Raw genomic sequence first — 13,096 nt, 5'->3', positions numbered from 1 at the left:
CAAATGGCTTGCCATAGCCACTAGTTGCTGAAAAAGAGTGACTAGTATAATGTTTTATTTAACTAGTAAAGCAGAGTGCCACACTATTTTGACCATATATCTAACAAGTGAAATCAAAGAGCCAACTAGTGTATGCAGCTGTCGTCTGATATCAAGGATATGGAAAAAATACTCCAATGGCTTGCCATATGCGGCCGCTCTGTTACTGTTTCAGTCAGTCATAATTTAATCTCTCTCTCTCACTCTGTTTATTTTGCTGCAGGTTTACCGCCACTCCTACATGGCCTCCTACAGTATCTACAACATTCACACACGGTGAGTGTTTGTGTCCTGCAGCAGCTGTGAGGCAGCCTGTGCTACAAACAAAAGTGTGGAAGAAGTACTCAGAGCCTCTAGTCTAGATGATTAAAGGTCCCATGTCATGGCCATTTCTACTGATCATAATTCCATTGTTGAGGTATACTTGAACACATTGACATTGTTCAATGTTCCAAACTCACTTTGGTTTCTCAGACAGCATCTCTGTATAGTATGTGTATTCACTCTCTGTCCTACACGCCTTGTTGGAGCTCCTGCACCCCCCGTGAGCCCAATGTGCTCTGATGTGTGTTTATGTGTTACAATGGTGTTTATTAGCAACCAGAAAAGGACACCAGTAGTTACCAAACCAGTCTCACTGCATTTCGTGTTATAGTCACAACATTTAATCTAGTGATTCGTGTTCACCCTTTTTTTCATGTCACATAGAATGATTTTAAAATGTATTTCTATTGGTAGCCTAGTATGTTTCGTGACTGCAGCACGTCTTTTTGTCCAGTCGGGTCTTGGAAGACCGGAAGCTGTAGGGTTCATAAAAACATGTTCTTACTCAATATCAAGCCACGATTATTTTAGTCTGGGTGCTGTGTTGGCGGGACGTTGCGGGGCTCGTTGCTCCGCTCGAGGAGCGGACAGTGTGAGCTGGCTTACTGGTGTCATTTCATGTTGAACAGTTGCAGCTGAAACGGGGAATGTTAGGATTAGAAGAAAAAAATAAATGTAGTTAGGTTTTGGAATAGATCTTGCTTTTGGTTAAATCAGTACTTCTAGATTACAATACATGTACTTTATTATTCAAATTTAGGAAATTGTTTTATCAAAGCAGCATTTAAACAAGACATTGCACATTAAAGTTAAAGTTAAAGATAATAGAAAAGCGATAATAAATATAAAAAGTGATCAAATATTGGGAAACTATCCTATGTGTAATAGACATCACTGTTTGAAAACATCTGCTATAAAAAAAAATCCTAGATATGAGTCAATTAAGGAGATCAATTTTGGAGATGAAGTTGGCTCACTTAAAGTTTATTCATTTGGTTTCCTGCAATGCACGCGGAATAGTGACTGCAGGGTTCTGGCGAGCTGAACACTTCAGTTGTGTAAATCCAAAGACCATATTCCAGCTGTGAAGGCTGACTTTGGTGCATAGCGTAAAAAAGTGTTAACCAATCAGAGGGTCAATGTTTCGAAGACTCTAAACACCAAATTGCCCCCTGTTGTCTTGAAGTTAAATAACATGTAATGTAATGCAAGATCCATCTCTTTTCCAACTTAGCTTGGACCACGCACATCTTCATCTTGATCTCTACAAGTGTGGTTACTGCATGCTGCATGGTTGAGAAGATAACAACATTGAACCCGAAAAGCATATAATCTGCACAAAAATATAGATAAAAGTGAAATATGAAAAAATGTATTAATTCAAAAAAATGGTATAATACAATTATAATACAATTTATTTTGTATATGAACACATAATTGTACTTCTCAAAGTTCAGGATCAAAACTTGAACTTTCAGATACATTACATTTTTTCAAATGATCAAAACGTTTGGCCCTGCTTCAGCTCCGTAGAGAGGCTTCAGCTGAAGCAAAATCTTTCCATAAACACTTTTAGACAAAAAAGGAGTGTATCCTCAGTTTGATGGAGTATGTTCATTATCAGTAGATCAGCTGACATTCTGTAGCTTCCTGCTGCTTTACAGGGGGGTCTTTAGAATATCAAGGGCTGATCCCACTCATGATGCAGATCCTTCCCGCTCATGGACGGGCAGGTTTCCTGCTGATCATGGGAGATCATTTTAACTTCTTAAACCAAAGTGTGATTCTGGGAAACTTTGTGATACATTCCTCAGATAATGTGCCATTTCGGGTCTCCACTATATGTTTGATTTATCCTGGTCATCTCTGTGATCATAGAGGCTGCCAGCTGGAGCTCATTTCAACCCTGCCTCACTGTTATGATGGACCAAGAGTGTGTGTTACGACACAGGGAAATCTGCCACAGGGTTGCAACAGCATGGCTTTGCCCCTCAATACATACTAAATTATCTCCCCCTATTTCATTTTGAGATAACATTTGTATATTACAGCTCCAAGTACTTTTCGATCAATGATTAATTCAACAAGTATTTTCTTGATTGATAGTTTGGTCTATAAAACATAAAGAAACTGTCTAAAGAAATTGAATAAGCACAATGTCCTAGAGATTAAATTATTTTAGATTGTATACACTTTATTGATCCCATATTGGGGAATTGTTTGGTACAGTAGCATGTTAAAAAGCCAAGGCATTTCACATGAAATAAAAACATAACATAAAGAGAGTATCTACCGAATACACAATCTAAACATTTACAGAATAAGTGAGTATACACTATATTAGACTATTATATGCTATTAAAGAAACAAAACATGTATACACATTATAAAGTAAAAACACAATTGTCAAAACACGATGACAACAAATCTATTAGTAAACAACTATAATCTTTAGCCTTAAATATCGAAGTAGCAAAGGGTCAACAGGTCATGGTGGTGGGCTGCTACAGACCCCCCTCAGCTGTCAAGGACTCTTTATCTTCATTGGCAAAACTTTTATCTCAACTTCACTACAAGGAAATAGTGCTGCTTGGTGATTTTAATTGGGACTGGTTAACTTCTGTGTCAGAGGATTTTAAAAACCTTTGTATCTCTTTAAATGTTACTCAGATTGTTGACAGTCCTACTCGCCCTAACATTAAGTCCCAAAATAATCCTCCCTAATTGATCTCATTTTAACTAATGTTCCGCACAAATACTAATCTGTGGGAGTATTTGCAAATGATCTGAGTGATCACTGTGCTGTAGCCACAATTAGGGACGCTAAGGTCCAAAAGGGTAAACCTCGCATTATCAGTAAGAGAGACAAAAAACATTTTGTGGAGCAGGGTTTTTTACATGATCTGTTTGATTTTGATTTGGGTAAAATCGATCTGTGGGCTGATATAGAAACTGCATGGTCTTATTTTTATCTTGGTTTTATGGAAATTATAGATAGACATGCACCCCTGCATACATTTAAAGTAAAGGGACGAGACAATCCTTGGTTTTCTGCTGAATTATCTAGTCTCCTACATGAGAGAAACAAGGCCTGGGCAAAGGCTAGGAAATCAGGCTCAGAGGTAGAATGGCTGCGTTTTAGGCAGCTAAGAAATAGCTTCACATCACAAATCAAAAGTGCTAAGTCTAAGTATTATCTGTCAGTTACCACAAAGAACCTGAATAATCCTGGAACATTTTGGAAATATCCAAATGATAACGGTGATATCCGTAATGAGCTACCTCCGTGCCTTACCACAGCATCTGGCTCTATATCGGACAGGACCACCATGTTAAATTGTTTTAATGAGCATTTTGTGTCCTGTGGCTCCCTGTTTGATTCTGTCACTAACTCTGCTTCTGTGAACACCACAGTCTGTGACTCTGAAAAACGTGTTTTGGAAAACCCTTTTAGTTTTACTCCTTTTGCTGTCGATGTTGTTCGTGAAGCTTTAACCAAGTTAGATCCTAAGAAACCGGCTGGCCCGGACAACGTAGAACCTTTCTTTTTAAAGATAGCTTCAGATTTTATTGCTCCACCTCTCACTACTCTTTTTAACCTCTCCCTCAGCACAAACACAATTCCAAAATTGTGGAAGTCAGCGTATGTCCTGCCTCTACTAAAAGGTGGGGAGGCCACTTTATTAAATAATTATAGGCCCATCTCTAAATTATCAGTTCTGGCGAATGTGCTCGAACGCCTAGTGAGTGAACAGGTAAAGGTGTTTTTATGTACCAATGACATCCTGTCTAAACATCCGTCAGGCTTCAGAAAGCAACATAGCACCATCACTGCCACAATGAAAGTGGTGAATGACATTACGAGTATTTTAGATAATAAGCAGAGTTGTGCAGCTCTATTTATTGACCTGTCCAAAGCGTTTGATACCGTCGATCATCGCATCTTAAAGCAGAGGCTACTCAGTATTGGCATTTCCAGCCATGCAGTGGGGTGGTTTGTGAACTACCTCTCTGAAAGGTCCCAATGTGTTCATTTTGATGGGCTCACTTCTGAGTGGTTAAACATTGCAAATAGTGTTCCTCAAGGTTCTGTTTTAGGTCCACTTTTATTCTCCATCTACATCAATAGTTTAGGGGAAAATATTGATGGATCAACCTTACATTTTTATGCGGACGATACCGTGGTGTACTGTGCAGGTCCCTCCATTAAGGAGGCTGTTGTTGAATTGCAAGCTGTTTTTAACATTATTCAAACTCAGCTCTCTGAACTAAAGCTTCTTTTAAATGTTGATAAAACCAAGGTAATGCTCTTTTCAAAAGCTAAAAAGACACCAAAGCCTGTTTTAAATATTGTTACTATGCAAGGACAAGTACTTGAAGTGGTTACCTGTTACAAATACCTTGGTATCTGGCTCGATGATTGTCTCACTTTTAAACATCATGTCAATAACCTGCTTAAAAAGCGGAGGGTTAGGCTAGGTTTCTTCTACAGGAACGAGTCCTGTTTCTCGCTTGAGGCCAGGAAAAGGCTAGTCACTGTGACCTTTTTACCTTTGCTGGACTACGGTGATTTGATTTATATGAATGCACCTGCCAATTGCCTGGTCAAGTTAGATGCTGCGTATCACAGTGCACTGAGATTTGTGACAAACTGTAAAGCATTAACCCATCACTGTACCCTGTATGCAAGGGCTGGTTTGCCTTCGCTAAATCTAAGGAGGCTCAGTCACTGGTACATTTTCAAATACAAAGTGTAACTTACGGTAGAGTGAAGGAAGCAGGACCCAAATGCAGATAAAACTGATTATACCTTTATTTCAAGGATAAAATATCGGACCAACAGAACACTCACCGGTGAACTCAGTCAACAACAAATGACGAACCAACACTGAACACAGGAAGAGACAAGACTAAATACAGGGAGGGGTAATCACGAGACGAGAAACAGCCGGGCAGGGGAGGAGAAACAAAAGGGCAATATTTTATTTTAATTTTTTTTATTTAACCTTTATTTAACCAGATAAAAAGCATTGAGATAAAATCTCATTTACAATGCTGACCTGGCCAAGAAGGCAGCAACGTTACACATAATACATAACACAAACATATAAAATACAGAGAACATAACTAAGAAAACAAAAAACAAAAAAAGCAGCAACCCAAGAGGAGCCCGGTCCGAAAAGGCTGCGAGGGGGCCTCCACACACTGCATCTCACACCGGCTCTCATCCTGTCTCTTTAGGAGAAGGCTCATAAACTGGACATTGAGGCGCGTTGCACGCTCAAACCTGCTGAGGAATGAGCGGAGGTGTGTGCAGTGCTATTTACACAGTGCGTAATAAAAGCCCTGGGCTCATTACGACCGTGTGTAGTATAGGCACATCTGGGACAGAGGAAAAACCGTGCTGCCTGCTAACCGACAGGTTAACAGCTGCACCGGAGGAGAGCTGTCACTTTCTCCACTCTCTGCTGTGAGAGTCGCGCTCTCATGCGGGCTGAGTTCAATTCCAATCCCAGTTAAATGTCTGGGAGGGAATAGGACAGCTCTTCTTCCAGTTGATAATGAAAACCCAGGTTTGACAGATGAGATACGAGCTGTATCGTCTGAGAAAAACCGCTTCCTCCCTGGAGTGAGCCAGGTAAAATAACTCTCTCATCCCCATTCTGAGTAGCTGCTCCAACCGTCTCCATCCACTTTGAAAAAAGTGCGTGGAGCCAGGAATGAGAAACGCAGGAATTTGCTGTGTTTCGGGATGATGGTTACGTGGAGGTAAGCATCCTTCAGGACTTTGGATGTGAACCTCCCTGGTGAACACACCCCAGCACCTGTTTGATCGTCAGCATGGGAAAAGGCCATTCCCTTGTTGGACACTGACAGATCGAGGATGGGTCTCATTCCCGCCGCCCCGTCTCCTTCGGGACCAGAAAATAGGGGGAGTAAAAACCCCGATTTTCTAACCCTTGAGGAACCCTGGAAAAAGGCTTTCTTTAACCTGAGTTCCTGCCGCTCTGCATGGAGCGCGAGACACTGTTCCTGGGATGACAGGATTCCCTGTATCCCGTAGAACTGCGGGGGGGAGAGGCGAACTGCAGAGACTACCCTCTGCCCATCCGCCTGCTCATCCATCTGTCCATCAGAAACACGCGCCGCTACCCTGAGTACCATACAGTACTCTGATAGCGCCGGGTGTACTTTATCTGGATGTGCTGTGGTTGGTGACAAACCACGCCAGAGCCCTCCACACGCTGCATTTCACACAGGCTCTCGTTATGTCGTCGTTTAGGAGAATACTCGTAAACCACGCATTCACGCTCAACACCACTAAGGGATGAGCGGAGGTGTGTGCAGTGCTGTCCACACAATGCGTAACAATGGCCCTCCGTGGGCTTATTACGACCGTGGGTAGGAGGTGTCTGAGACAGAGGAAAAATCCATGCTGCCTAAACCCAAAAAGTTTAAGATAGACGGATTTTAATAGCAAGCCCTGCTGTTTTATTAACCGATAAGTTTAAAAAAACCAGCCGGCTTAGGCAGCGAGCCATGTTGCCAAGTAACCAATAGGCTATTGGCAGCCGGCTTAACCGGGGAGCCTTGCTGCATATTAACTTCCCTCTGTCCATCTAACACACGCGCCGTCACTCAAGGCGCGAACCTGCTCTGGATGTGCTGTGGTTGTCATGGTGACGAGCCACGCCAGAGCCCTCCAGACGTTGCATTTCACACAAGCTCTCCTTATGACACGAGAAGGCTCGTAAACCGGACATTTAAGGTGCGTTCACGCTCAACACCCCTGAGGGATGAGCGGAGGTGTGTGCAGTGCTGTCCACACTGTAATAATGGCACTCGTGGCTCATTACGACGTGTGTAGGAGGTAGGTTTGGGACAGAGGAAAAAAATCAGAGCTGCCTAAAAACCAATAGGTTTTAAAGACAGCCGGTTATGCAGCGAGCCATGCTGCCTATAACCGACAGGTTAGGGGCATCCGGCTTACCCGGTGGGCCTTGCTGCTTATTATTATCCATCTGTCCATCGAACACACGCGTCGCCACTCTGAGTAATACTCTGAGAGCGCGCGACATGCTCTGGATGTGCTGTGGTTGTCATGGTGACGAGCCACACCAGAGCCCTCGCTGCCGTTGCCCGTGAAGCAGCCCAAGAGGGGCCCGGACCGAAAAGGCTGCGAGGAGGCCTCCACACACTGCATCTCACACCGGCTCTCATCCTGTCTCTGTTTAGGAGAAGGCTCTTAAACTGGACATTGAGGAACGTTCACGCTCAAACCTGCTGAGGAATGAGCGGCGGTGTGTGCAATTCTATTCACACAGTGCGTAATAACAGCCCTAGGCTCATTACGACCGTGTGTAGTACAGGCACATCTGGGACAGAGGAAAAACTGTGCTGCTATAACCGACAGGTTAGGAGCATCAGGTTTAACGTCAAGCCCTGTTGTCTAATAACCGACTGGTTAATTACAGCTGGCTTGTGCCGCAAGCTCTGCTGTCGCGCCAACCAACAGGTTACAGCCGGCTCAAACGGCGAGCCCCGCTGTCTGCTAATCGACAGGTAGCAAACAGCTGGCTTATGCACCTCCACTTGCTGTATTGCACAGCGGCTCTCATCATGTTGCCGTTTAGGAGAAGACTCGTAAACCGGACCTTGAGGTTCACGCTCAAACCTGCTTGAGGAATGAGCGGAGGTGTGTGTAGGAGGCACATATGTGACATACAGATGTAGCACTGAATTTCAGACTCCAGCTTACAGCTTCCTGCCTACGACATGCCTAAAACCAGTATAGAGGAATGTTAAGCCCTCCCACTATTTTCCAAGAGGGCATTGCCAGATTTTCAATTTCAAGTTTTAACCAGGAGATGGCGCTTCATTCACAAATACAGAAAGAAAAGTTTCATAGACTTTCAGTTGTATTTTGAAGCATTTGAGCATTTGAACACATCAATATTTTAGATCAACTAAAGTATATCTAATCTTGTAATTCAATAATATATAGTCTTCCGACCATTATTTAAAACAATAGGTGCTTTCACACCGTCTACAGTTTGATTTGTATTGAGAGACCTCTGTGGCAGAATGGCCAGATTAGGTGTGGCACATTTATCATAGGTGATCAGAGTTAACTGCCTGCCGTCAAATTTCATTTAAAAAACAGATCTGATTTTAAGACTACTTCAGCGCTCATAAAGAATGATAAGAATAAGAATAATGTGTATTGAACTGGTTTAATTAATTAGTGAGTTTATTTAACACTAGAACCGCCAATCGGGTCAATTTGTGTGATGTGTGTTGTGTGTGTGCAATGTAACCTTTTTTCAATAAAATATTAAAGTCTCCCAGTCTGTGACTTTTCCTGAAAGTGTGTTATGAAGCACCCTATGTTGTTAAAAATTGCATTCTAATAGCGGGATTTGACAGGTTTAGGTAGGCCTATACAAAAACCTCTGGCGGTTCTAGTGTTAAGGTAATTAGGTACAGTAGAAGCCCTTTTTTATCAGAAACGAATTTAGCAGTTGAACATAAAAGTCAACTAACTGAGGGTCACTTGCAATGACAGTGTTGTGTCTAACTGTAAGCTTGTCACTCAGAGTAACCTACAGTTAATTTAGCTGCTGGAGAAGAAAGGTCAGGGGGGGATGGGGGGAGAGAGCTGTGGTTGATGGGCCATTAGTTGTGTAAATACACAGCTGAGAGCTGCCATTTCATTCAGACTGTTTAAAAAACGGTAACAGCGGACTATTTTTCTTAGCGGATGCATGTCAATTTAAATCAATACATACAACTATTTTTTAAATCAATACAACTATTTTTTAATTCAATAAAAACATTTTCTAAATCAATAAAAGCATTTCAATTAATATTGGGAGTCATGTCGTTACTTTGTTGAGAATGTGGCCATGTAATAAGCGGGATAATTTGCAGCGACTTGTTCCTTATGGGGAAAATAACACCCGTCATGTGTGTGTAGAGGTGTGTGTGGTTAAAACGCTTTCATGAAGTGAAGGAGGTTTTCCTTCTATAAAACAGCTGTGGGCAGCAGTGAGTGTCACGGACATGAATTCATAGATCAAGGCAGAATGGTGCACACACTCTCCTGTCCTGCCAGGTGACACGCCCGTTCTAAGCCGTGTCCCTCACTCCTCACATCCCAAGCTGCATCCCCACAAGTGTATTATGTTGTTACATCGTTTCAGATGTTATGTTTCAGTTGTGCTCTGTCTATGTTAAGTGATGCAAACTTGTAACCTTTCGGCGAAATTCGCCGGTTTGAATCCAAAATAGGTCGTTTGTGTGATTCATGTAGATCTGCAATAAAAATATTTTTGGGGTATGGGGGGGGCTGGGACCCGGAGTAATCTGCGGCCGTGAGCTGTTATGTGCCATCATGACACGCATGGTGTTCTTTTTTATATATATTATAATGAAGTGCGAGGTGTGTGCTCGAGTCTTCCTGCCTGTCGGCTCTGCTCATGGTGGATATAGTATAATAAGGCTCTGCTGCTCCGACATGATGGTCTAGCTTCAGCAGCTACATTACCTACGGGTGCGTTCGTTAATATTAACTGTGCGTCCGGAGTCACTGTGGCACAGACTGGACCGCTGGTGAACAGCTGTTAGAACGGGCCGTTAAGGTGTTCAGAGCAGAGCTCCCTGTTGGAGCGGCAGAGCGTGATGTGAACTGAAAAGTTTTTCTGTGGCAATATTATTTAAGGAATCGTTGAGCTAGCTAGCTAGCTAGCATACATTGTCACTATCTGCTAACGTTAGCTTTAGCCTTCTATTTCTAATAGTTTTCATAGACTATAAACAGAGGTGGTATAAGCAGTGGCGGCTGGTGGAAAATATTTTTGGTGGGGCTGTTGATATAGTGAGTAAAAACATTTTTTTGGGGAGAAATTACCCCTTAAATTGGGACTTCTGGTGATGTAATGGCCCCATAAAATCGTGGTTCTAGGGCCAGGAACAACCAGGCTGAGTCGGGAATGCTAAACTAACTGCGGTCAAGCCAGCCTCCACTCGGGAAAACCTAGTCAAGCCAGCCCTCACGTGATATTGCGGTGCGCGAATATCCTATGCATTACGGTAGAGTAAAAAAAAATCATCCCTCTGTGTTTATATGAGAATAAAACTAAAACTGTCCAGTATCAAAGACTCATTTCACTTCAGGGTGATAGCAGGACATCCCATCTAGTCACTCAGAAAAAATTAGGACATTCTGATGTAGAGTTTCAAAATAAAAGACCTTTGAAATCTCTATTGTATGAGCTATCATCCCTGTTTTTAGATGAGAATAAAACCAAAACTATCCAGTATCATAGATCCATCTCACTCCAGGGTGATAGCAGGACACCCCATGTAGTCACTCAGAAAAAATCAGGACATTCTGATGTACAGTTTCATAATAAAAGACCTTTGAAGTCTCATATATGAGCTATCATCCCTGTTTTTAGATGAGAATAAAACAAAAACTGTCCAGTATCATAGATCCATCTCACTCCAGGGTGATAGCAGGACACCCCATGTAGTCACTCAGGAAAAATCAGGACATTCTGATGTACAGTTTCAAAATAAAAGACCTTTGAAGCCTCATATATGGGCTATCATCCCTGTTTTTAGATGAGAATAAAACAAAAACTGTCCAGTATCATAGATCCATCTCACAAAAATCATGAATTAAGGCTTTGACAAGTCTGCAGACAGACGGCAGGCGAAAAACCTTTTAAAATGCGTATTTTCTAATGGAGATTTGGCTAAGCTAAAGTTGTAAATGCTCCGACCGTCCACACTCACAACAACGGCCTATACAGACATAAATAAACCAGCGACTGTATTCGCCGTGACACAGACAGTATGTGGTTTGTACTTGTTTAACTTGTGTCTAGTTTCTGAACAGATATGAAGAGCTGTGAGCTCTGAGTGCTAAGAGCTAACAGCTGTGTTGTTTTTCTGGGGAGCTCATTGAAGATGACGTCACGGCTCCCCATAGACTGCGTTACAGTTCCTCACGAGTCTAAAAAACAACTCACGTCAACGCACGTAAGCAACGTGGGCGCCGAGTGAGCACCCTCTTGACCAAAATATTTGACGGCGCTGATTGGCTGAAATTATGTTTCGGCGGCACAGTTTACTATAGAGAGGCGAAGTCACGCCCATCTACTTCCGGTCCATGGGACCCCGGAAGCGAAAAATTATACATTGAATTCAATGGAGAGAGAAAACGTATCTTTTGATCCCGTTTGAATTGTGCCACGAGCTACACATATGATGTTTGTCAATCTTAAACAATCATTTCCATGTCAAAAAAGTCACATTTTGGTGTAAAACTGTTGAAATATAAGACTATGAAAAATACGCGACTACAAAGACTACAAATCCCAAATCCCATTCTGGGTCGCGCATGTGATGTCACAGGCGATAATGCTCCAAGTGGTTGCGACTCGTAATTAAAGCGAAGAAGAAGATTTCATAACTGATTTATTCCCTCCAATAAATATAAGAGATTGCTCCAATAAATTCACTTTTACAAGATGCCTGTGTGCTTTGTACCATGTTGTAATCACAAAAGTGATCATACCACTTGCTCGTTCTATCGCATCCCCTCTTATGAAAGGACCAGGAGTCGCTGGATCAGACATATCAGGTAATATCATAGGTAATATACATGTTGTGCATGGAACATAGTCACGTTAGCTACCTAGCTAGTAGCGACGAGTAGCGAGCACGTTAGTTAGCATTACATTACTTAGCCTTGTCATTTTTAGTAGCCTTACCATTAAGTTATTATTTTATTACATGAAGTACACCAAAATGTTAAACAGTAAGAGTAGTCATCATGGTAAGTATTTCGTGAAACATTTGAAGAGTGGCCTACTGCGCCCTCCACCGGGTGCTAAGGAAGCAGTTCAGGGAGAGTCGAAGGAAGGCAGGCAGGCAAGGAGCTTTGCATGACATTCTTCTGGACATGTGTCATTGTGATGACAGTGAGGGTGAGTCAATCTGTTGGTTGGAAAGACAGTAGTTGAGTGATTACTGAGAGAAAATTATTAAAATAGATAATTATTCAGTGTTGTTACTTTAAAGTGTTGTTACTGACCTTTTTCTCTTTTATTTTCTTTACCTCACCTGTAACTGCTGAGACCCTGAGGAACATGCACACTGGACTGACCTGCTCTGGCAACCTGATTTCCACTGTACGTAATAGTATTTGGTTATGGTATATTATTTATATACATCAAAGGCACAATGCACCCCCCAGAGAGACACATGTATTGAGTGTGATATTTTGCATAGGTCATGTGAAATAATCTTTACATACTAGAAAACTGTAGGAGCGGCAACTTGTTTTGAAATTGAATTTTTAATATCCGATAATAAAGTTGATCTGTTTTCTTTATTCTTCTCTCTTCCCAGCTCCATCCATCACCATTCTCTGTTCCTGCAGGTCCTGCTTGCTAATAAATGCTTTATTTTTTTTACACAATTACAAATAAAGTCAATGTATTGTATGCCATGAAGTTGTGCTTCATTCTGAGTCAATAATAAATTCATTCTGCCTTCAACTGCAAAATGATTGTGGACTGCACCGACATCCATGTAGCTGCCCCCCAGTAAGATGAACCAAGCAAAGCTGACACTCAACATACAGCTGTGCTCTTACGTTGACATGAAGAATTTGTGAAATATTGGTAATTATTTGGAAAAAATGACTGACGATGCAGAAAAC

At 42.0% G+C, this 13,096-nt stretch overlaps 1 protein-coding gene across 1 annotated transcript in view; it reads left to right on the top strand.

Moving 5' to 3' along the window:
• LOC307029645 (inactive dipeptidyl peptidase 10-like) overlaps positions 1 to 13,096 on the top strand; it is a 287,270-nt gene that overhangs the window by 206,815 nt on the left and 67,359 nt on the right. The window contains exon 6 of the mRNA XM_079665726.1: positions 263 to 315. Coding sequence (XP_079521852.1) covers positions 263 to 315 — 53 coding nt within the window. The remainder of the gene's footprint in view (positions 1 to 262; positions 316 to 13,096) is intronic.

This window comes from Notothenia rossii (genome assembly GCF_949606895.1).
Source record: "Notothenia rossii genome assembly, chromosome: 2".
Lineage (NCBI taxonomy): Eukaryota > Metazoa > Chordata > Actinopteri > Perciformes > Nototheniidae > Notothenia > Notothenia rossii.
Note: the sequence above shows the minus strand (reverse complement) of the source record. Positions and strands in the feature narration are given on the sequence as shown.